We start from the raw sequence: 23,699 nt of genomic DNA, 5'->3' as shown, positions 1-23,699 counted from the left end.
AGGGACAGGAGGCAGACATTACCCAAACCCCAAGAAATGCATCCACAGCCGTGGAAAAACTCAACTTTTATTACTACCTGCCTAGTGCAGGAGATTAAAACTGCCTCAAGCTAGGTCCATATATTAGTGTAAAAATCTGTGTCTCTCTCCCCCCAAATGTACAAACCCCACGTGATTATAGAAAAACCAATGTGGTAGCTACGATAGAATCCCCACCCCCGGCCTTGGGCTATTGCTCCCTCTGTCCCCATCCTAGCATTTACTCCACAGAAACATGTAGGCTGAGACGGTCTAGTTGCAGTGCGGTGGGTAGGAAGGAGAGGGCTGTGACTGAGGGTCACGGTAGGGGTCACCCCCAGGTCCAGTGTGTCGGGGTAGGACAGAAGGCGGCCACGGCTGAGGACCGCTGCAGGGGTTGGCCTTTCTTGTCCGTTCCCCCCAATTCGGTGTCCAGTGTGTGACAGGAAGGAGGCAGGGGGCGGAGCCTCCTCCCCGGGAACCAGTGTTGTCCAGTGGGGCCCAGGAGGTCCAGTGGGCCTTGTCCAGTGTGTGCCCTGCATTTGCCTCCGTCCTTGCCCAGGGGATGGCTGGAAGAAGTCAGGCAGGATCCCAAGCCCAGGGCCAGCTGGGTGGGTGGCGCTCGGGAGATGGAAGGAAGAACAGGAAGGGCGGGCGCATGTGTATCCCGTAACTGAGGCTTCAGCTCCCTGGGCGGGACCAGCCCACCTGCAGAAAGGCTGCCTCTCGGGGACGGACGGGCAAGTCAGGAGGTGGCGGGGTGTGGTGCCGTAGGCTTCTCCGGTGTTCGCGTCCAGCTTCCCCTGGCCGGCTCCCTACGGAAACGGGCTGCAGGGTCCCGAGTCTACACTGTGTTGAGCGCGTCATCTGCGAGGAACCGATGAAGCTGGGCGAAGGGCGGCCGCTGCTCGGGCTCCCGACTCCAGCACCGTAGCATCAGCTCGTACAGGGTCTGCGGGCAGGCGGGCGGCCTGGACAGGTAGACCTGCGGGGTACCGGCGGGTGGCCTTTAGTCTGCGCACGCTCTGCCCCGGGCCCTCCCGCAAGCCACGCCCCCTCCGCTCCGACCTGCCGGCCCTGGTTCCTGAAGAACTCCCCCGCGTTCTCGATGACCTGCTCGTCCGTCAGCTGCCCGAAGGGCTGGGACCGGCAGAGCATCAGCACCTCCCACAGCGTCACCCCGAAGGCCCACACGTCGCTGGCTGTCGTGAACTTCCCCTGGTACGCGGGACGGCGAGAGGAAGAGCTCACACACCCACCCTCCCCCTGGGTCCCCTCCTCCTACCCGACTCCTCTGGCCCTGCCCCCCCCTGCCCTCTCCTCCTCCCCCCTCTCCTCTGCCTGCCTCCCGCCTGCGGGTACTAACCCAACCCCTTCTACCCCCAGCTTCCAACCCTGAAGCCGTGATCCTGGACCCGCTCTGTAGACCAGGCTGGCCTCGAACTCACAGAGATCCGCCTGCCTCTGCCTGCTGGGACTACAGGCATGAGCCGCCGCGCCCCGCAGCACCCACACTCTTGGCTCCTAGATCCCCACCCCCACCACTCTTCCTTCCTTTCCTAGTTCCCTGATCCGCAAAGACCCTCGATCCTCACAAGAGGAGAGCGCAGGCCCAGAAAGGGAAGGGCTGAGGGGGGCAGCCGGCGTCCGGTCCCCGCCCTTCCCCAGCCCGCCCCTCCCGGCGCTCACCATGAGGATCGACTCCCAGGCCATCCACCTGATGGGGAGCACGGCCCGGCCCTGCACGCGGTAGTAGTCCCCGGCGTACAGATTCCGGCTCATGCCAAAGTCGGCGATTTTGATGGTGAAATTTTCCCCAACCAGGCAGTTCCGGGTGGCCAGGTCCCGGTGCACGAAGTTGAGTGTGGCGAGATAGCGCATCCCCGAGGCGATCTGGGCCGCCACGTGCAGCAGCATGGGGTAGCTGAGTGGAGGAAGAGCAGGTCACGAGCCGTCCGGACCCAGCCCTCCACTTTCCACACGCGTGTCCGAGAGAGGGAGGGAACCCCACACCTCAGCGGCTGGGGACATCACGGGCAAGTCCCACTCCAACCCCAAAGGGCTCCCGTTTCTTTAAGATTTATTTATTTATTATGTATACAGTGCTCTGCCTGCGTGCGAGCCTGCGCACCAGCAGAGGGCACCAGATCTCTATAGACGGCTGTGAGCCACCATGTGGGTGCTGGGAATTGAACTCAGGAGCTCTGGAAGAGCAGCCAGTGCTCTTAACCTCTGAGCCATCTCTCCAGCCCCCTCCCACCTCACTCCCGCCCCCAGCCCGTGTTTTCTTAAGCTGGGACAGGGGAGAGCTCAGAGGCTCCATGCCTCCGCGCCTGTTCCTCCTAAGATCTCGGCCTTCCTGGCCCAAGCTCCTGAATTCCCATGGACACCCTCACCTTCCTTCCCAGCTTGAGGGAGCACCACTTGGGGTGCTCTGAGGGGGCCCTGCCCTGGGACGGCGTACCTGATGGTGGGCCCCTGGTCAGGCTCTGGGTCCCCAGGAAGGCCCTGGGCGGCCTTGTTTTCCAGCCGGTGGGCGCTGAGGAACTGGTTCAGGTCTCCATTCTCCATGTAGTCCGTGATCATGCAGAGCGGGTCGTCCTGCACACACACGCCCAGGAGCCGGATGATGTTTGGGTCCTTCAGCCGTGACATGATCTTCACCTCCTTCAGGAAATCATTCCTGGAGAAGCAGGGAGAGGGCTGGCAGTGTGCCCTCCCTTTCCCCCCAACACAGGCTCAGCTGCTCCTGACGATCCCCCCCCACAAGGCCTCCCTCCCTTTTCTAGACGTCATCCCTGGCCCTTACCTAGAAGCTCTTATAATTCCATCACTTTGCCTCTCCCTTTTCTCCCTCCAACCCCTCCCATGTCCCCTTGAGGTAGCTCACTCTTTCAAATCCTCCGCGGCCTCTCACTCCTTAATCATATATTTAGATTTATTTATTTATTATGTATTCGTTGTTCTGCCTACATGCCAGAAGAGGGCAGCAGATCTCACTATAGACGGCTGTGAGCCACTGAGTGGTCGCTGGGAATTGAACTCAGGTCGCCTGGAAGAGCAGCCAGTGCTGCTTACTCCTGAGCTGTCTCCCAGGCCCTCATCCCTTAGCTGCTACTGTTACACGCACGAGCGTGAGTAGCGCAGCTTGTCTGTAGAGGTTTTTAAGGCTGACCACTTGGGGTTGGGTAAGCATTTAGGGGCTGCTCTTGGAGAGGGTTAATCCTCCCTCTCAGCAGCCCTGCCAACATCTCCCCATGAGGAGAGGCCCGCGTGACCCATCCCGGGGCACGGGTTATCGCTACTGCTGCCCCGGGTCTCACCTGGCGTTTTTGGTGGCGTCTGGCCGGAGGATCTTCACGGCTACCAGCAAGGGGTGTCCCTTGTGCACGCTGATGGGGAAGTCGCTGCTGACCAGGTCTTCGGGGTCCTCTACCTCACACAGGTGTACCTGGAGAAAGGAGGTGCTCCCATGGGTCACGAGGTCACAGCATCAACCCGCAAGCACGCGGCCAGGGGAGCACGGCGGCAAAGCCCCCTCCTCACCTCCCCAAACTGCCCCTCGCCAAGCTTCTCCTTGAAGCGGAGCCGTGACCGAGGGAAGTCCACTCTGGGGGGCCCGTCCCCCACGGCCCCCGGGGGCAGCGCGGGCACGGCGTAGGTGTTGCCCCCAGTGACGCCCTGCAGGGTGACGATGTCGGCCTCGGCGTAGTGGGGGACGCTGTTCTGGGGGGGCGGGGGGAGCAGCGGGGCGCCCGGCTTCTCGGGCTCCATGTAGTCCCCACTGCAGGCTGGGGGGGCAAGGAGAGGGCGGTGAGGCGGCAGCAGCCCCAGCAGCCCATCCCCCCGAGGCCCGGCTCTGCGCCCCCTAAGCCCCAGCTGCCAGCCTCCAGCCGGAGAATGGGGCTACCCACCCAGAGGCTGGAGGCGCACAGATGGCTATGGCAGACGGTACCAGGAACATTTATTTACCCCCTGGGTAGCCCTGGCACAACCCTGAGCACCAGGTAAGCCTGGGCTGGAAGAGGGCCTCCTCCGCCCAGCATCTGAAGGAGGCCCAAGCCCTGAGTCTCCGCCCTGTTCCAAACCCTGGTCCCACAGACCAGCAGCTCCTGCCTGTCAGCTCCGCCCCTCCCCGCCACGGCTCCGCCCCTCCCCGCCACGGCCCCTCCCAATCGCAAACACACCAAGCTCGAAGACGGGCAGAGAGACAAGGCACACAGAGAGGGGAGAGGGTGACAGGCCCCCAAGACAAGATGTCTGTAGACAGGAGGGAGGCGGAGTTGTCCCCTCCGGGCCCTGGGGGACGGGGCCACAATGAGAAAGCAACATGGAGGGAAGGGGGAGCAGACGGGAGGGCGGCGTGAGCCTTCACCTCTGGGACTGCGGAGAGAGGACACGGGGGAGGGGGCAAGCGCCCAGGGTGAGGCCCTCCTCCTCGCAGCTCTAGAGAGAGGGGAGAATAAAGGAGGGGTTACAGAAGAGTGGGCGCCACAGCAGCGCCCTCCAGCTCTGGAGAGCGGGAGAGGAGGCGGGACAGAGCTAAGAGCGGCAGCCGGCCCCTCGGCCCTGGGGGTGGCTTTCAGCTGGAGCTCAGGAGAGCAGAAAAGGCCACAGCGGGGAAGCGAGAGTGCAAGGTGTGAGGCTCTCCGTGCCCGGTGGAGGAACGGGAGCCTGCAGAGCCCAGCGGCAGAGGGGCTTACCCTGGGTGTTGGTGGGTTTGGCCCAGGCGGGCGTGGGGGGGCCTGGGCCTCGAGAGGGGCGGGCGTAAGTCGCCAGAAGGAGGCGGTAGGCCGGATTGGAGAGCAGCAGCGCTGTCGGGAGAAGGAGGGGGAGACACGGGGAAGGGATGAGACTGAGGTGAGACGGACAGGGAGACCTGGGATAAGGCAGGACTGGGGCTCATGAGAGTGAAAGCACAGGAGGCAGAGAGAGTAGAGCAAGGCCCTCCAGGGTGATGGAGAGCTGAATGGATGATGGATAGATATGGAAGGATGAGAGATGGATGGATACAGAAGGGTGGATGAGTGGATGATGGGTGGATAGAAATGGATGGATGAGGGGATGATGGGTAGATAGATATGGATGGATAGATATGGATGGACAGATATGGATGGATGAGGGGATGATGGATGGATAGATATGGATGGACAGATATGGATGGATGAGGGATGATGGATGGATAGAGATGGAGGGATGAGGGATGAGGGATGGATAGAAATGGATGGATGAGGGGATGGTGGGTGGATAGATATGGATGGATGAGGGGATGATGGGTGGATAGAGATGGATGGATGAGGGGATGATGGGTGGATAGAGATGGATGGATGAGGGGATGATGGATGCATAGATATGGATGGATGAGGGGATGATGGGTGGATAGATGAGGGGATGATGGATGGATAGAGATAGATGGATGAGGGGATGGTGGGTGGATAGATATGGGTGTATGACAGGATGATGGATGGATACAGGCAGATGAATGAGGGGATGATGATGGACAGAGATGGATGGGTGAGTAGATGGATGGATACAGGTGGATGATGAATGAGTAGATGATGGATAGATATGGATGAGGGGATGATGGATGAGTAAATTGATAGACATGGACAGGTGGATGATGGATGGATAGATATGGATGGATGAGGGGATGATGACTGATATTATGGAATAATGAGGGGATGATGGACAGACATGGATAGATGAGGAGATGATGGATAGATAGACATGGATGGATGAGGGGATGATGAAGGATAGAGATGGATGGATGAGGGGATGATGGATGGATGGATATGGATGGATGAGTGATGATGATGGATAAAGATGGATGGATGAGGGGATGATGGATGGATGGATATGGATGGATGGATCAGCGGATGAAGAATAGACATGGATGGATGAGTGGACGATGGATGGTACTAACATTGATATCTAAAGTCTGGACAGGCAGATGGGTTCCTGAATACAGGTAGGCTGACGGGTGGTTACATGAGTGGATGGATGGACAAAGAAAGACGGACGGGCGAGGACGGATAGATGGGTGGATGCGAAGTACAAATGCAGAGGACACAACAGAACTCTAGGACACAGTGACAGGATGAGACCAACAGCATTCTGGGTAACAGGCAGGAAAGCCTTTGGGAGGCTACACGGAGGGGCGTGGAAATGAGAACAGGAGGGTGTGGAGAGCACAGGAGGAGGAGGGCTACCTGAAGACACAGGCGGAAGACAATGGACCAGGACAGGCAGGCCTTACCAGAGCCGTTGGGGACACAGGGTGCAGAGTGGGGTGGGGTACCCCGAGGCCGGGGCTCCTGGTAAGGGGGTGGCTCTCGGGGCCCTGGGCGGTTGTTGATGAGGATGGTGTCCCCAGGGACGGAGAGGTGGACCGTCAGCTCCTCCTCCAGCACCCGGCGCTCCGCCTGGTTGCAGATTAGACGTTAGGTGACACCACTCAGCATGGCCTCCTGACGTGGTCTGGTCTGTCCCTTCCTGCGGCCCCACTTCCTCGAGGTCACCCCAAAGACCCAAACCTGACCCTAATCACAACCACAGCGGGAGTCACCCCACCACACATGTCCAGGGCCTCGGGCAACCGGCAACCTGCCCCTTCACTACACCCCTCCCCAGCCTTGGCTCCCAACAGGCTGGTTACATAAGGTGGACACAGCTGAGGGGCAGAGAGTGACATTTGTCCTCTGGCTCCTCCCCAAGGCCTGCCTGTGAGCGTGCGCGCGCACACACACACACAAACACACACAGACATGCACGCGCACACACTGAAACACACACACACACACACACACACGCACAGCACCCGCCCACCTTGCTGAGCAGCCGGCGCCAGTGCAGCCTCCACAGCATGAGGGCGATGATGAGCAGCAGCAGCAGGATGATGGCCACCAGGCAGCCGATGAGGATGGCCGTGGGGCTCCCCTCTGCCTTGGCCACCGGCTGCTGACCCCTTGGCTCCAGCTCTGACGGAGGGGAAGGGTCAGCACCAAGCCAGCAGGCGGCCGCCCCAGCCCGGGGAGCACGGGGAGGAGGAACCGCAGCATGGGAGGACAGGAGGGGGAGGAGCCCTGACACAGGGAGCACAGGAGGAGGAGCCCCAACACGGGAGGACCACCCAAGCACTGCTCACCCAGGCTGCTGACGTTGGTGGGAGGCGGCCCAGGCGGCCACCAGGGGGCTGGTGGGAAGGTGTCGGTGGAATCGTTGACCACATCTGGGGAGAAGGAAGGAAAGGGGAGGGTCAGAGCAGGGACCCAAGGGGCACAGGGGTGTGAGGGCCAGGGACCAGAGGCGCAGTCTGGAAGCCCTGCCTAAGGGAAGTGGGGAATTCGGGAGTCTCAAGGCTGTCCTTGGGGGTCTGCAGGCTCAGGGAAGAGGCCATCTCTCAACTAGTCTTTCAGGCTTGACCAGACTTCCACCACCCTCAAAATATTTCACTTTAGGGGCTGGAGTGATGGCTCAGCGGTTAAGAGCACCATCTGCTCTTCCAGAGGTCCTGAGTTAACTCCCAGCAACAACATGGCGGCTCACAACCATCTACAGTGAGATCTGACACCCTCTTCTGGCCTGCAGGTACACATGCAGGCATAAAAAATAAATAAATCTTTAAAAATCATTTTGAAAATTAAATTAAATTAAAAAATCTACCTGGGTGTAGGGCACATGCTTTTAATCGCAGCACTCAGAAGGCAGAGGCAGGCAGAGCTCTGTGAGTCCCAGGCCAACCAGAGCCACACAGTGAGACCTTGTCTCAAAAACACAATAAAATAAAAGAGAACTTACAAAACACAAAACAGAACAACCCAACCAAAAAAGCCTCTACAAAGCATTGGGGTCTGATTATGCTGCCCCGGTTTGAGAAATCTCACGGTGATGCGATGCCGGGAGCGCACGCGCGGACACCACAGCAGAGGACGGTCGGCGCTCACGCCGGGGCTTACCCGAGACGAAAGACACCTCGCTGAGGAGCAGCCAGGGCCCCGCGAAGAGGAAGCGGCACTGCAGGAAGCGGCCCACGCGGCCGCCCAGCGGCACCGAGATGGCCCTGGCTCTGGGGTCTCCGAGGCTGCCCCCCAGGGCGTGGCGCGCAGGCTCTCCCTCCCAGGCCGTGGCAGGGCCCCTTTTAAACCGGCATTCCACCCCGCCCGGCAGGCGGGCTCCCAGGGTGTGCATGTTGTTGCAGTGGACCTGCGGGAAGAGGGGGAAACTGAGTCAAGGCGGGGAGAGCCCAGCCGCCCCCACCCCGGGGCGCGCAGGGCACGCACCTGCATGGTCTGGAAGGCCCTCAGCCGGTCAAACTCAAACTCCATCTCCACGTAGCCGCTGGGGAAGCTCTGGTTGCTCCAGCCCACGTAGTCGTAGCCCGGCCACACCCGCAGCTCCTGGCTCTGCCTGAAGTCATCCAAGCCCACCACGCCGTCCGCCAGCTGGCCCAGACCGCCATACTGCAGCCTGCTCGGAGGTGGAGAGAAAGGGGAGTTGAGGGGAGACAGCGGAGGCCGGAGAGCCTGACTCTCCTCCGCTCTGTCCTCCCGGCGTCGTGCAATAAATACCCTCCTCTCCTGCATGCACCCGGCCCAAACCACGCCAGGCCGCAGCGCTGCTGCCAGTGTATATACTGCAGAGACCAGGCCCGCAGATGGTCCTCGCTGGGGGCACAGCCCCTCCTGGTGCTGAGGCAGCCTTGGCCGAGAACGGGCTGTGTGACTGCAGCCCCTCCCAAGGTCAGGGATTCCAGGAGCTGTGCATGTCATGTGGGTCTTCTTACAAGGTGGTCCTTGTCTGGTCCACAGGGGTCTAACACGCAGAGCGGCCTTCCGGCTGGCAGCCACCATTCTATCACTGTTCCCGGCCTGTCCTTCCAGGCCCTCGCTAACCCGCATTCTCCCCAGGCTACCCCGCGCTCTCCCTCACCTCCCACGAGAGCACACACACAGGTGAGCCTGCAGCTCGCTCCCACCCCACGCCCCACAGGCCCATCCCTCTTACCCGCCCACTGTGTAGCCATCATAGGTGGAGTCGTTGAGATGCACCTCCTCAGACAAGACCATGGTCTGCCCCACGGGGGCTGTGTACGACAGCAGTCCATCTGGGAGGGGGAAGAGGGGAGTCAGAGGTGTGGGGCCTGGGCCCTCCCCTGCTCTCCCCCCTCCCCTCCCCTCCACGCTGACCTCCCGGCACTCACCCCGCCACAGGCAGCCATAGAGCTCCACCCGCAGACACACACTCATGACGCGGTCGGCCCGGGGGTAGAAGCGGACCAGCCGGGCCACCATAGGGGGCCCGAGGTCCTTCAGCACCACTCCGCCGGGATCCTCGTTACCCGAAATCACCTGTGGGCCAGGAGAGAGGGCAGATGGTGGATGGTGGGTAAGGGCTGCAGGCAGGGCTCACCTACCCGAATCGGCCTAGGGGGCTTGCCCAGCACACGGCACCGAGGGGTGCCCTGGGCTCCGGAGGTCTGTCCTCGCCTGCACCTCAGCTCTCCCCCCCCCCCCGCCCCGCCGGGTCCCATTGTCTCCAAGCCATGCACGCCACTGTGTCCGGCACCCTGGCTCGGCACCCCCCCTCATCCATTCACGAGCTGACCACGCTGGACCGCATATGACCTCAGTGGACAGCTGTGAGGAACAAGAGGCAGAGTGTGGGGAGGAGGCGGGTGTCCACAGCTGCAGGATGAGACATCGCGAGGACTGGGCACACAAGAGGGAGCCTGGGGGTGTCTGGGGGAGGCTTGCCAGGCCCGGAGAGCGGGAGCGTGCGAGCCCTGACTGCCGGGAGGGGCCCGGCTTGTTCCACAGACAGCAAGAAAGACAAAAAACGCGGGTCTGGCCACAGCGTGTGCACCCTTGAACGCTGAGCCTGCAGAGACCACAGGAGGGCGCCAGACGCCCTGGAGCAGGAACCACGCCAACCCAGGTGCACTCAGCCAGAGGATTGGGGTGTTTTTTTCTGATGGCGCCAAAGCCAGGGCTGGGCTGAGGGCTGGGTGTGACCGTCTGATTTCCTTCAGCTGGGGGGACGGCTGATAAGCAGTGGACAGGTGAAGGGTTCAGACTTCGTCCCAGCGGCTTAGAGGTGGGATGGAGGGGTGGAGAGTGGCGGGGCGCAGGAGACCCACGGAGGTGCGAGTGGAGAGGAGCTGGGAGGGGAGCCGCGACGCCACCGCAGCCTGTGGTCCGGGCTGCTAAACACGGGATGGGGCAGGCAAACTTCCCCTCGCTGAGGATCAGAAAAAGGACCGGGTGTGGGGCGGGAGTGGGAAGCCCAGGCACGGCAGAGGCCGAGGTGAGGCCGAGACTCCCCCGGGACGTGCAGAGGCAGCCGGTTCGCGGCGGCCTGGAGTCGGGGATGCCGGTTCGCGGCGGCCTGGAGCCGGGATGCCGGCGCCAGAGGACGCAAGGAGAACGTGGTCCGCCCGGGCCTCCCCTCCGGGCCTCACCTCCTGACCCCAGCGGTCCCTCCAGTCCATCCAGCGGCGGCCGTCCCGGGAGTAGCGCAGCCGGTAGCTTCGGGAGAACTCCTTCCCCAGGCCCCCGGCATGGCGGCCCTGGGTGCCCACCAGAGCCACCAGGTGCAGCCTCCGGAGGTCCACCTGCAGGTACTCCTCCTCTTTGGGGAACACGGGCCCTGCGGGGCACCACGCCCCGTCGCCATCGCTGCTCTCCAGCCTGGGAGGAGGAAGGGGGTCAGGCCGGCGCTTGACCCTGCCTCGCCTTCCCGGGTGAGCATACGCCACCACAGCCACTTAAGGGCACTGGGACTTGAACAAAGAGCCTCATAGCCGCTGAGCACCCTAAGTGAGCCACCCTGGTGGCCCCGCTCCCAGGACACTGCGAGCGTCTCTCCGGCCTGGGCCTTCTCAAAAGCCTCTTGGCCCGTGCAGAGGGCCTGGAAGGGCACGGAGGGGTCCATAAGGGAGCTCCATCTAGGTGACCCGTGTCAGGTACCTGCTGTGGCGAGCAGCGGTGGAGTCTGACCAGGAGCTGGACACGGAGATGTCGCTGTCGGGGATGGTGCGGTCCTGCATGCCCAGGGCATAGCGGCACTTGGCTGGAGGACACGGGCACACGGAGGATTAGCGTCCCGAGACCTCGCGGCTCCCACGCTCTGTCCCCGGGGAACCCAACATTGAGTCTCCTCACCAGGGTCGAAATGCCCCTTCATGTCAGCGTCCCCGACGGTCACCAAGAGCAGCAGCAGCAGCAGGGAGGAGAGGGCCCCTGCCCCCATAGCTCCTGGTCCCCCGGGCCTACGGAGGGGAGGATGGCATCTCTGCAGGGCACAACAGGAGGGAGGCAGTCACCAAGGGACCTGGGCACAGCCAGCAGCAGGGGGCAGACAGGCCGGGTGCTCTGGGGGCAAGAACAGTAAAATGGCCAAAAGTAAAACTGAGAAGTCAGTTTAGAGAGCGGCTCTGCTTTCAGGCTGCCTCCTGCCCACCAGGCCCCGGCTGAGCCCTCACACGGGAGACCGTAACTTTACCTAACTTTACCGTCAGCCGCTGTGCAAGGCAGCTGCCGGGATCCTATTTTAACACACAAAGAAACCAGGCGGAGATCTGTTCATTGATACCATACCGAAGGCCCCCACCCCCTCAATCAATACAAGAAAATAAGAACAAAAATAAATAAATAAACCAAGACCTCTTGTGAAGAGAAACAGTTCATAAACAACCCAACACAGAAATGGCCGAGATTCTGAATATCCACCTTACAGAAAAACAAAGCCAACTATTTACAAAAAGAGTCAAATTCATCAGAACCAGAACAACACAAATCAGACTGACAAAGGAGTAGGTAGATAGATAGATAGATAATCTTCACTCTGTAGCCCAAGCTGACCTCAAACTCACTATGTAACCTCGGCTGGCCTTGAACCTGGCCGCAATCCTCCTGCTTCAATATCCCAAATGCCGGAATTACAGATGCACACTTGACATGCCTAACTTGACAAAGTTTTTGTGTGTTTGTTTGTTTTGTTTTTAGATTTCTTAACTGGGGCTGGAGAGATGTCTCAGAAGTTAAAAGCACCGACTGCTCTTCCAGGGGACCCGGGTTCAATCCCCAGCACCCACATGGCAGCTCACAACTGTCTATTACTCCAGTTCTAGGGGATCTGACACCCTCACATACATGCAAGACATACATGCAAGCAAAACACCACTGCACATAAACACACACACACACACACACAGAGGAATCATCAAGATTGATTTTTAAATTTTTTATTCATATTAGTGTTTGCCTGACGCACGGCTGTTCAGCACATGCATGCAGTACCCGAGGAGGCCAGAGGAGGGAGCGAGAACCCTAGAACTTGAGTTACTGATGGCAGCGGGCTGGCAGTCACCTGGGCGCTGGGCCCTCTGCCAGAGCCGGAAGCGCTCCTAACCCCTGAGCATCTCTCCAGCTCCAACAAAGTGTTCTTAGCGGTTATCTCTTCAGGGGAAGAGGGACAGAAGGGAAGCCACCATGGTCTGTGTGTTATAGCAGTATCATCTGCTCCGAAAACACTCTGGCGATAGGACCCTGACAGTAGGACAGTTCATACAGGGCAGGGAAGAAGCAGGAGGAGTAAGAACTCAGCACTGCCCGAAGATGTCCACCAGGAGCCCTCGGTGAGGACCCAGATCCCTGTGAACGCCCACAGGGGCCGTTGGGGGCAGGGCTGTGTGTGCTGGGGGAATAAGCGTCTCCATCACCGTGAAAAGAAAGAGAGTAAAGATCCAGAGAGGCGACTCCGCAGGTAGAAGGCATTAGCCTCGAAGCGTGATGACCCGAGGTCAGTCCCCAGGACTCCCGGGTGAAGAACATGGGGGTTGAAGGTGAAAACAACTCCTTTTTACTTGTTTGTTTTTGAGATGGAGTCTCTCTACGTAGCCCTGGCTGTCCTGAAACTGTGTAGAGCAGGCTGGCCTTGAACTCACAGAGATCCACCTGCCTCTGCCCCGAGTGCTGGGATTGAGGATGTGTGACATCGCCACCGCCATCCTCTGACTGACACACAACTGACTTCTCTTCCAGAGCACCCAGGTGCTCTTCCCAGCACCGGCTCGGCCATTTACACCATGTATAACTCGGGTCCTAGGGGACGCAGTGCTCTCTGGCCTCCCGGAGCCCCAGGCGTGACAGTGCCACACAGACACACACGTAAGACAAAACACCCATACGTATAAAACAAAGAATAAATACGTTTGATTTAAAAGCAGGTCAGTGGCACACACTGGTAACTCTCACGCGTGAGAGGTGAAGGATCAGGAGTTCAAGGCCAGCCACAGCCCCATCCTAGAGTTGAAGCCAGCCTGGGCTACATGAGACTGAATCAAACACCAGAAGCCCAAAGGCAACAAAAGTTTAAAAGGAAAGAAGGAAGGAAGGAAGAAAAGAAAATTGAGGGCTGGAGAGACGGCTCAGCAGTTAGAGCTTTTGCTCGTCTTACAGAGGATTCGGGTTCCCAGCACCCACATTGTGGTCCACAACCATCCATAACTCCAGTTCCATGGAATCCAGTGCCATCTTCCAAGCTCCAGGGGTACCAGACGCACATACATTACACAGACATACATTACACAGACACACATTACACACACATACATTACACAGACACACATGCAGGCAAAACACTCAGGAACACAAAAAAATATAAAGCCAGGCGTGATGGCACACACCTGTGATCCCAGCACTCAGGGAGGCCGAGGCTGGCGGGTCTCTGTGAGTTCGAGGCCAGCCTGGTCTACAAAGTCCAGGACATCCAGGGTTACACAGAGAAACCCTATCTCAGAATAAATGAGTAAGTAAGTAAATAAATCTTTAAAAAATTGCTTTAAATAAAAAAGTACGAGCCTGACTTGTCACGTGGGCCTCACTGCACTGCTGGCCTCGGAAAGCAAGACTAGGAAGCAATGACTCCACCCTGTGCCGGCCAAGGGTAAACAAACCTGGCCTGCAGGCTCACTCTCTCACATAGATCTAGTGAGTGAGGCAGGAGAGGGAAGCGCACAGGAAACCGTGAAGAACAGGCTGACTGTGTCGGAGAGAGGAACGGGCATGTGTGTGAAACCATGTCACACACAAACCAACATAAAACCCACTCTGATGTCGAAAACGTGAAGGTGTCCCAGAGAAGTCTGGCTGTTTGCCGAGGACAGCGCAGCAGAAGGAAGCATCTGCTGGCCCTGAGCCCCTCACACCTCCAGGCCTGAACCTGAGGCAAAGCCTCCTGTCCTCTGCATGGCCACTGTGGTAGCGAGACCAGCCAACCAGACGCCTGAGACACTGGCAGAGACTTGGAGCCCCACCCAGACCTACCGGCTCAGAGTCCCCAGGTAACTGTCTCCCTGAAGACTCGGGTGCATCACAGCTGAAGTCTTATAAACCCGGGATCTGCTGGGGTCGCCTGGCAAGGCCTGAGGCCTGCACTGGAGTCTAAAGGTCCTAGAATCCTGAGGGGACAATGCCCCTCCCACACCGGGTCCCCCAGCCGTCCGTGCCAGCCTCCACCAGCCCCGCAGCGCCCAGTTCTGACTTTCTGAAGGTAGCAGAAGAGCCTTGGGCAGAGAAGGCTGAGTTGCCTAGGAGATGAGGGCAGGCTTAACTACTGGGAGGCCAGGTCACCCCAGGAGGTAGGAGGAGTTGGGGGGAGCCTCCCCCATCTCTTTGTCTTCCTTCAGCTGCTCCCACAATGCTCTAGGGCAGGAATGTAAGAGGCAGCTGAGACCCCCATCACTGAGGCAGCAGCTGAGGGGCTGACTGGGCTGCCAGAGGGCTATCAACCCAGAAAGGCTGGAACCAGAAGGCGCCAGTACCAACCTCTCGGGGTGCAGGCCCCGTGGTGCGCGCCTGGGAAGCCTGGCAGGGAATTCCTGGGTGCCACTCTCCACCCCCACCACTGTGCAAACAGCAGGGCCCTTGTTCCCTGAGCAACCTTCATGCCTGTCCCAGATGAGTCATCAGAGCCAGACAGTGCTGAGAGGAGCCTGGGGCAGAGACACAAAGCCAGGCAGGGACAGGAGAGGAGGCAGGGGGAGACAGCAGCAGCACAAAGCCAGAGGTAAATAGAGCAGGCTCGGAGAGCAGGGCGCGGGGCCAAGTGGCAGGGCTGCAGAACCTGCTGTCAGGCCCCGGGGCGATCCCTTCCCACCGGCCCACAGGTGGAGGGGCTCCACCCCCGTGGCACCCCACCTGGGCCTTCCTCAGCCAATCAGGACCTGCTGTCCCAGGCCCTTCATCTCCCCTAAAGTTCATCTCCCTGCACCCCCCACACACAGAGTGTGCCTTGAGAAGTCCACTGTAAACACCAGAGTAAACCCACTGCCAGGCTCACGCCTCTGGGTGTCTCATGGCCTCTCACACACATTCTTTTTCTTCATAATCCTGACCCCTCCCACCTCTGGAGCCTACCGGCCCGTGTCCCACCAAGACCAGCTCACACACAACTCTAACACACACACACAAACACACACACACACACACGTTGGCATCTTTGGTTGTGTCCGGTTGCTTTGTGTTTTCCAGGTAGGTGGTGGGAGTAGGTTGGTTGGGTTTTGTTTTGAGACAGGTCTCACCGTGTAGCCTTGGCTGACCTGGAACTCACAGAGATCCGCCTGCCTCTGCCACCAGAATACCAGGCTTTAATATATAAGATCTGGCTGGTTTTTCGAGACAAGGTCTCAAGCAGTTGACCCTGCAAAAGCTCACTATGATACCCAGGAAGGCTGACCTTCACCTCTTGACCCCACAGCCTCCACCTGCGACCACAGGTGTGTGACACATCCTGAGGTGACCTATAGAGTCAGATCTCGCCATTGACTGGGCCGCCACCTGTTAACATTAAATGGCAGACACATGCTCCTGTGCCCAGAAAACGGTGTTAAGACACGCTCAGGCCCTGGGGTACAGGATCCCCAGGGGCCGGGGCACCCCCAAACACATGGCTAAGCCGGAGGGAAGAAGCCAAGAGCAGGTGGGGATAGGTGGAGCCGGGGTAGGAAGGGCGGCAGGAAGAAGGGGGCCCTGTCTCCACTTTCTGGCGCATTCTGTGTTGCGCCCCGTCCCTACAGTGCCGCTAGGTTCTGGACACACCTCCGCGCTCAGGCCAGCCGGGCGGTGGCTGGAGAGGGGGCGCTGGACAGGAATGCCAGGCCAGAAGGGGACCCTGGGAACGCCGCTCACTGGGCGGTGACCTGTCTCCTGGCACGGAGTGCGGCGGTCTGGCAAGCTGGGCGTCAGGCCGCCTCCCTCCGCCCGGGCAGCTTCACCGAGCACGCCCGCGTAGGCACGGGGGACACGGGCAGGATGACTCAGTGTGCCACACAGGCGCACCTGTCCTCTGGGGGCTCGGTCCCCGTCACCCGAGAAAGGGGACTGTTCCCGAGGACAGAACACTTCCTCTGCCTGGAAGGGGAACCAGGACCCCCGGGGCAGAGCCGGGGCTCCCCACCGCGCGCGTCCCCGCCCCGCCTCCTACCTCTCGGCGCTCTCCGGCCGACCCGGGCGTCCGGCCCCGGCTGGGGCCTCCTCGGCGGCGGGGCGCGGGCCGGGAGCGCAGGCGCCGGCGGGGCTCGGGTGTCGGGAGGCGGCTCCCGCGAGCAGCTGTCGGGGGCCTGTTCCGGGGAGAGGAGCCAGCGCGGGGCCGATCGCGCCCAGGCGCCGCCTCCCTCCCCGCGCCCGCCCTCCCGCCCCGGCGCCCGCGCTCCCACGCCCGGCGCCGCCCCTCGCTCTGCTCCTCCCGGCGTACCCGCCCCGTGAGTGCCCCCCCCCGAAGTGATCGGCGCGCCCATCCCCGCCGCCCCCGTGCTGGGGACAGCAGCACCCCGAGGGCGCACGCGGCCCGCCCAGGGCCCCCACGCGGCGGCCCCGCCAGGAGATGGCGCGGTCCCTCCTCCCCTTTTTCTGGGCTCGGTTCCTGGAGAGAAGGGGGGGAGAGGAGCGCAGAGAAGCAGCCCCAGGGCACGCAGGAAGGAGCGGGTTCTCACAGGCCCAGCACCGGTGCGAGAGCCCTAGCCGGGCTGGGGGAGGGGAGCCAGGCTCACCTGTCTAGCCAGACCCGCTTGGTTCTCACCCCCCCCTTTGCTACCCTCTGGCACCCTCCCCCCCCCCCCCGCTCCCAGCCTAGATTACCCCCGAGCCTGAGAGCCCACCGCCCTCTCCCAGTCTCCACTTCTCCCTGCCCCCTTCTTCCACAACCTCTTCCTAGCTCTGCAGCTCCCTCCAGTCCTCTCCGGAGCCCTGAGGTCCAGCCCCCCACACACACTCCGCGAGTTCTGGGTCCCCAGAAAAGCCTCCCTCAGTCCCAGCCAGCTCGGTCCCTGGTGGGAGCCGCAGAGTCTGGTTTCTGGCAAGGAGAGGCGCGGAATGGAGCCAAGACGAGGTGGGGAGGAGGGGAGGCTGGAGGAGGAAGATAGAGGCGCATCCTGAAAATCAGACCCTGTCCAAAAAAAGGGGAAAGCCAGACCCAGGGATACAGGGAAACAAGGAAACAAGGAAGGGAGAGCGCGGCTGAGCCTTGGGAGGGAGAGATGGGGGCGGGGAGGCGCTCGGATTGCTCTGGGAGGTGCTCCTCCGCTCAGCATCACCTGTCAGCCCCATCTCTCCCCACACCCGCTGCTTGCCAACTACCCGGACAACGGCAGGTCACCGTACAGTCTCCGGCAACCCTGCCGGTTTCACCATCCCGTTACACACCCCAACGGACTCAAACTCACGCCCAAAAAGAGTTTCAAACCAGACCAGTACACTAAAGCCTACCAGGAAGCTAAGCCGCCCCTAGGGAGAGGCCTCGGCGGGCTGGGCTGGGACTCCGCAGCTGCCGAAGGACCCGCTGAGAGTCCCCACGGTCACGAGGAGACCCGCCGGCGGCCTTTCCACGGAGCCCTTGGGAACCACCCTCCCCTCACATCACCTACCCCAACCCCTCTGCAGACGAGGCTGGGCGGGGCGTGCAGCCTGGCAGGCGCTGGGCTTCCCAGTAACCTCACCTGGAAGGAGACGGCCCCTCCTCCCAGGAGGACCGCTCTGGGGAACCCCCGAAGCCGCTGAAAGCTCCTCACGCCCCGTGGGACGTCCAACGCCCTGGACTCACACTGACCAGTGAAGGGGCCATGGGAGGTGTGGAGGAAGCCAGGGTCCTTAATCCTCTGGTCCTTTCCCACTCTCCCAGGGAAAATTCCTAGTCGGTGATGCCCACCTCGCCCCAGACCGAGGCTGGAGCAGTAGGAGGGACGCAGGGCTGGGGCCCAGCGGAGTCAAGTGACAGCAGAGAAGGCCCTGGAGCCGGCTGGAATGTGCCGCTTGGAGCCCGGATTCCCAGGGGCCAGAGAGGGAAATCCCAGCCATCCAGGGGCCTGGAGAGCTGAGCCAGCAACCACGAGTGAGCCCACGCAGCCATCCGTGGCACCCCTGAGCCCGCTGCCCTTTTCCCTCAACGCTCACAACTCCTCCCCCACCCCCCCCCACTGCACCCTAGAACCTGGGAAGGGCTCTCGATTTCTCCTTGTGCACACTCTCCCATGCCCATGCTGGACTGACTTTTTCTGCAAGCCCGGGGAGGAGGGGAGGGGATGTGAAGAGAAGACCCACAGAGTAAGAACCCCAGGCCTGCAGCCCACCCGGCCACTCCAGGGAAGCCGGACGGAACCAGTGGGAGGAGGGTGGCCAGATGGCAGATGGGCCCACCCCCACCGCCCAGAACACACACACACACACACACACACACACACACACACACACACACACACGCAGCAGTCCCTGCCCCAGTGGCAGCTGCCTCCGGGGAAGCAGGTTGGGTTAGCAGCTGGGGAGAATGGGAAGCCTGGGGGGGGGGTCACACTTTAAAGCCACTGAGTTCAAACTGGAAAATGAAGCTGGGGAGTGATGGCGAAGGAAGAGGTGGCATAAATCTGGGACAGAAAAAAAGAGAGACTAGCTGTGCTCGGTTTGGGGGAGGGACTCAGAAGGGATGATGGACCAGGGGACCAAGAGTCCGAGGGGGGAGGGGAGGCTGATGGTCACATGGGGACGAGGTGGCAGAACCTAGGAGGGGGCGCACAGATGGAGTGCAGAAGGCGGGGGAGGGCAAGGGAGATGGGGCCAAAGTAAACGGTGGGAGATAGAGGGGCGAAGGTGTGTGGGGAGGAGCAAGGGTTGAAGGGAGGGAAAGGAGGTGACACAGGAGGAAAGCAAACTGGAATGAAGAAAACAGAACGAGGAGGTTGGAATGAAGTTGAGATTCGGGGGCAAGAAGATAGAGAGTGAGGGATGGAGTTTGAAAGAAAAGACTGGGACACAGACAGACTTGGAAAGGAAGGACAACTTTCCAGGCAGATGCAGGGCCCAGGGAGAGAATGAAACCTGTCCAGGCTGGAGGCCACCAAGGCCCTGCCCTCTAGCCGGCCAACCTGTTTCCAGGGCCTGCATCCCTCTCCCTTCCCACCACGCCTCCAGCCAGGCCGTCCCGTCCCTCCCCACCGCAGCCCAGCCCCACGGTCAGCTCCTGCCCCCACCCCCACCCCGCCCCAGGTGAGCTCTGCCTTCCGCTCACCTCCGGGTTCTCCTGAGCGGCAGTCTCCCGAGGCGCAGGCCTTTGGGGATCCAGGTCTGAGGCCGATGAAGCCTCCGGCTTTGTCCAAGCTCCAGCCTCGGGGGCCCAAGAGCAGCTGCCCCGGCCAGCTGCGGCTGGCTTCAAGGTGACCATGGCAACCCAGCTCCGCTCCCCTCACGGAGCCTCTCAGCCCCCGCAGAGAGGGAGGGGACGGCCTAACCCAGAGAAAGGGAGAGGAGGCCGAGAACCGTGAAACTGGACCAAAGGGGTCCCCCAGACAAAGAGGCCCCCAGACAAAGAGGCCCCCAGACAAAGGCCGCCGGGAGGAGGGCCCGCGGCAAGCGCTGGCCCTGGGCGAGGGCTCAGAGCTAAGCTCATCCTGCAGGGCAGGGGACGAGGTGGGAGCACAGTCTGGAGACTGAGGGTGGTCCTTTGCGGAACCTCCTTCCGAGTCCGCGACAATGCACCCCTTTCCTGGGGCTTTGATTGGGTCCCCGGGGAGAATCCCAGTTTCTTAACTGGCTATCTCTGTGGAGCATGAGAGCACCCTGAAGCCCCAAGGCGCCTCTATTCACAGGCGCCGGCCTGTGTCAGCCTGTGTCCAGCATCCTGGGGGGGGGGCTCTCCAGCCTGTGGCCTGAAGACATGTGAACCCCAAAGCCGAAGGACAGTGACTGACGGGGCTGGGGGGGGCAGCACGTGGGAGAAAGCCCGGCTCTGCCCGCTCCCCGCCCCACATGCCTCCCCTCCCTCCCAGCGGGGCGAGCGAGCGGCCCAGGGCTTTGTGTGGGTGGCAGCTCCCCTGGCTCTCAGGATCTCCGACCCCGCCTCTAATCCATGTCCCGGGGAGTGAGTAAGACCTTGCACGAGGCAGGGCTCTGAGGTTTGAGTGCAGGGAGTGTGCGGTCGCGGAAGGCGGGCTCCGCGTGTGCAGGGGCTGTGGGAGCAGGGAGGCAGCTCCTCCTGCGGGCGGGAGGGGATCTGTGGGGAGCAGGACCGCGCGGAGAGATCTGAGGAGCTGCAGGAGCTGGTGGCACGCGCATCCCGCGACTCAGGGGGGCAGAGGCAGGCGGGTCGCCGTGAGTTCCAGGCCAGCCTGGGCTACGAAGAGAAACCCTGTCTCAAAACAAACAGAGCCCCACGAGATTCGCATGTGCTGTTCAGGAGCAAGACAGCTTGCACTCTGTAGCTGGTTTGGGCCTGTCCCGCAGGTGAAGAAAAAGAGCCTTGGGGCTTTGAGCTGGAAAATGACCGGATTAGGGTTTTTTTGTTTGTTTGTTTTCCTAAGAGGAACTTGGCAAAGTCTCAGAGATGCAAAGCTCTGGGCAAGGTGGTGGGAGCTTTGTCCTGTCCGCAGCCCCCCAGCCGGCGGCTCAGCTCCCACCCTGGCCAGGAACGCAATGAGAACGGACAGCGGCCCACGGGGCGCAGTGTCTCCTCCAGCCCTGGGAGGAGGGTGGGCAGGGCCCTTCATAAAAACCAACCCGCCAGGTCCAAAGATGTTGGAACTTGCCCTAAACCCAAGGCAAGTTGATACCTCGGGCCCGGAGCTTCTGGGTTCTTCCATCTCGCTTTTCCAGAAAGGGGTGGGGCTCCAGCGGGGCTCCGCGCGCGCACTCCTGAGCCTGGCGAGTTCAGGGCCCTCGGGAAACCTTACCGATACGGACTTGCTAACTGTCCTCCGTGGATTTCCCGGTGACAGCCATGAACAAGGAAACCACTGGGGGGCGCTGAAAGGCCTCAGGGGAGGGAGAGGCTGGCAGAGCACGAAGAACCCCAAGACACAGGGACCCACAGATGGGTCCGAAAGGATGAGTGTCAGGTCCTGAGGTCGGAGGTCGGAGGAATGCATGGGGCAAGGTGGGGGCAGGGGCGGAGGGAGGCGCCAGGCTGTTTACATTTGTTCTCCTAAACAAAGGGCCACTTTCTCTTCTGCTGTAGTTTGCTGGGGGGGATCAGCTACCTGCGCCTGTGCTGTACCCAAGGCTCTCAGGGCTTTCCAAACTTTCTCAGTTTGATCCACAAAGCAGTTCTGTGATGGGATTTTATTTTTTTATTTTTTATTTTTATTTTTGAGGCAGGGTCTCTCCATGTAGGTGTGGCTGTCCTGGAACTCGCTATGTAGACCAGATGATCACACTGACCTAGAACTCAAAGCCATCTGCCTGCCCCTGGCCCTGGCCATCGCTCTGGCCCTGGCCCTGCCTCCCCAGTGTACCACCATGTCCTACTGTGATAGGGAATTCTGAAATATGCTCACTCTTACCAGGCATGGTGGTGTAGGCCTGTAATCTCATCACTAAAGAGAACCTAGAAAGAATGGAGACAGACAGACCCAAAGACAGACAGACTGGACTCATGGTACAGGCATTGATTGTGATCCTAGCTGCTTGGGAGCCAGGGTCAGAAGCTCAAGGCCTGCCTGCGCTGCCCAGTGAGCTCTGGGGGTCGGCTTCGCTATGGATCCAGCACCCCTGCCTTCCCTTGCCGTCCTAGGCTGGGATTACGGCCAGGCCGCCACATCCGCCTGGTGCTTCTGCGGGTTCTGGATGTCTGAGCACTGGCCCTCAGACCTCGGGAGAATGCTTAACCACTGAGCTATGGTCCTGGCCTCCGAGACCACCCTGTCTCAGAGGCTGGAGGCGGTGCTGGAGAGAAGGGAGTTGAGCTTGGTTCTCAGCTCCCAGGACAGGCAACTCATAAAGTCCTGACTCCAGTCCCAGGGGCTCTGGCGCCCTCCTGTTGCCCCCATGGGTGCTCACACACGCAGACACAAATCAAAATAATATTTTTAGAGAGAACACTCCCCTCCATTCTTTCCTTTATCTCTCAGGAGGAACACTAGCAACCGCCTGTCTTTCTTGTTTGTGGAGTGGAGAGACAGCTCAGTGGTCAAGGGCACTGGCTGCTCTTCCACAGGACCCACAGGCTCTCCAGAGAACCTGATGCTCTCTCGTGGCCCCCACAGGCACTGCAAACATACAGCGCATCTACCTGCATGCGAATCAAACACTCTTGTGCATAAACTGTAGCTGGAGTGGTGACACACGCCTTTTAATTCCAACCCTCGGAGCGCAGAGGTGGAGGATCCCTCTCTGCTCTACAGGTGAGCTCCAGGCTAGCCAGTTCTACATCGTGAGACTGTCTCAAAAAACCAAAAAATTATTACTAATAATGACAATAAGTTAAAAATTTAAATGACAACTTTTTAAGTGGCAAATGATTAGCTTAAGATGCTACTGGAGGTCAAGGTCAGTGCTTCCTAACCAAGGTCACGGAGACGTCTGTGAATCTTTGTGGAAATTAACTCACTCCATCTTCTCCTTTTCTCAGAAGCTTTGAAGATTGTGGGAAGCGTGTTTGGGTCGCGTATAGGTGCCAACACCTGCCTGACTCCTTTTGACGTTGATCGGTTCACAGCCTCAACGTCATGGCTGCTTTCATACCAACCGAAAGCCACAAGGCCGTGCCGACATGCTTCTTGGCAATCTGGACAGACCTGAGCCAGGGAAGAACTGAGTCATTGCTAGGCACAGAGCGAAGCGCCCTGCCAAGGTCAGGGGAGCGGAGCATCGGACGGAGCTTCACAGCAGCTTCACGTCAGGGACACGATGCTATCCATCGCTTTATCCATGCCCATTTCCAAGTTGCCTTTTATTTGTGAAAACCGCCACTCTGTCCGGGGGTTTTCTCACCATTTTTATTGCCAGGGTGCCCAGAATCCATAGCCAGCTGCTTTGGCACGGGTGATAAAAATGGCTTTAGTCAAGTTCATGAAAATGACTCTTCTTCTGAAAGTGTTCCTTAGTCCAGGACTAAGTCAAGAATGAAATCGAGGGAGAGGGCTGGCCTAGAAAGCGGGGGAGGGGGCGCTGCCTCTGCCTCCTGAGAACTAGGATTAAAACCCTGTACCCACAACCCTTGGCCTTTTTTTTTTTTTTTTTTTTTTTTTTTTTTTTTTTTTTTTTTTTTTGGAGCGGGGGAGCTCTTTCTCAGAACAACAAAATCAACCTGGACTGTCTGAAGTTTTCCTGAATAAATCTGCACACCTTTTTTCTAGCTGTGTCACAGACTGGCCTCCATCTTGTTATGTAGCTGAAGATGACGGATGCTCCTGCCTCCACCTC

General features: G+C 60.0%; 1 protein-coding gene across 12 annotated transcripts; it reads right to left on the bottom strand.

The window, feature by feature from the left end:
* Positions 1-51: 51 nt before the first annotated feature.
* Ddr1 (discoidin domain receptor tyrosine kinase 1) lies at positions 52-19,788 on the bottom strand. 12 transcript variants are annotated; one of them, XM_021651291.2, is made up of 18 exons: positions 19,573-19,788; positions 11,178-11,307; positions 10,983-11,085; positions 10,475-10,703; positions 9,218-9,365; positions 9,022-9,121; positions 8,298-8,484; positions 7,974-8,220; positions 7,163-7,246; positions 6,844-6,995; positions 6,275-6,440; positions 4,722-4,832; positions 3,565-3,809; positions 3,342-3,469; positions 2,483-2,701; positions 1,708-1,942; positions 1,087-1,236; positions 52-1,003 (listed from the first exon to the last, which is right to left on the bottom strand). In XM_021651291.2, exons 1-18 carry the CDS (start codon positions 19,723-19,725, stop codon positions 863-865), a joined length of 2,928 nt encoding a protein of 975 aa, XP_021506966.1. In that variant the 5' UTR covers positions 19,726-19,788; the 3' UTR covers positions 52-862. The 12 variants fall into 12 exon arrangements, 11 of the variants coding, with proteins under 11 accessions (XP_021506966.1, XP_021506974.1, XP_021506973.1 ...); XM_021651299.2 differs by lacking the exon at positions 19,573-19,788 and adding an exon at positions 18,011-18,136; XM_021651298.2 differs by lacking the exon at positions 19,573-19,788 and adding an exon at positions 17,781-17,887.
* Positions 19,789-23,699: the final 3,911 nt, after the last annotated feature.

This window comes from Meriones unguiculatus, chromosome 16 (genome assembly GCF_030254825.1).
Source record: "Meriones unguiculatus strain TT.TT164.6M chromosome 16, Bangor_MerUng_6.1, whole genome shotgun sequence".
In the NCBI taxonomy this organism is placed as follows: Eukaryota; Metazoa; Chordata; class Mammalia; order Rodentia; family Muridae; genus Meriones; species Meriones unguiculatus.
The sequence above is the reverse complement of the archived record's forward strand: the minus strand, read 5'-3'. Positions and strand labels throughout refer to the sequence as shown.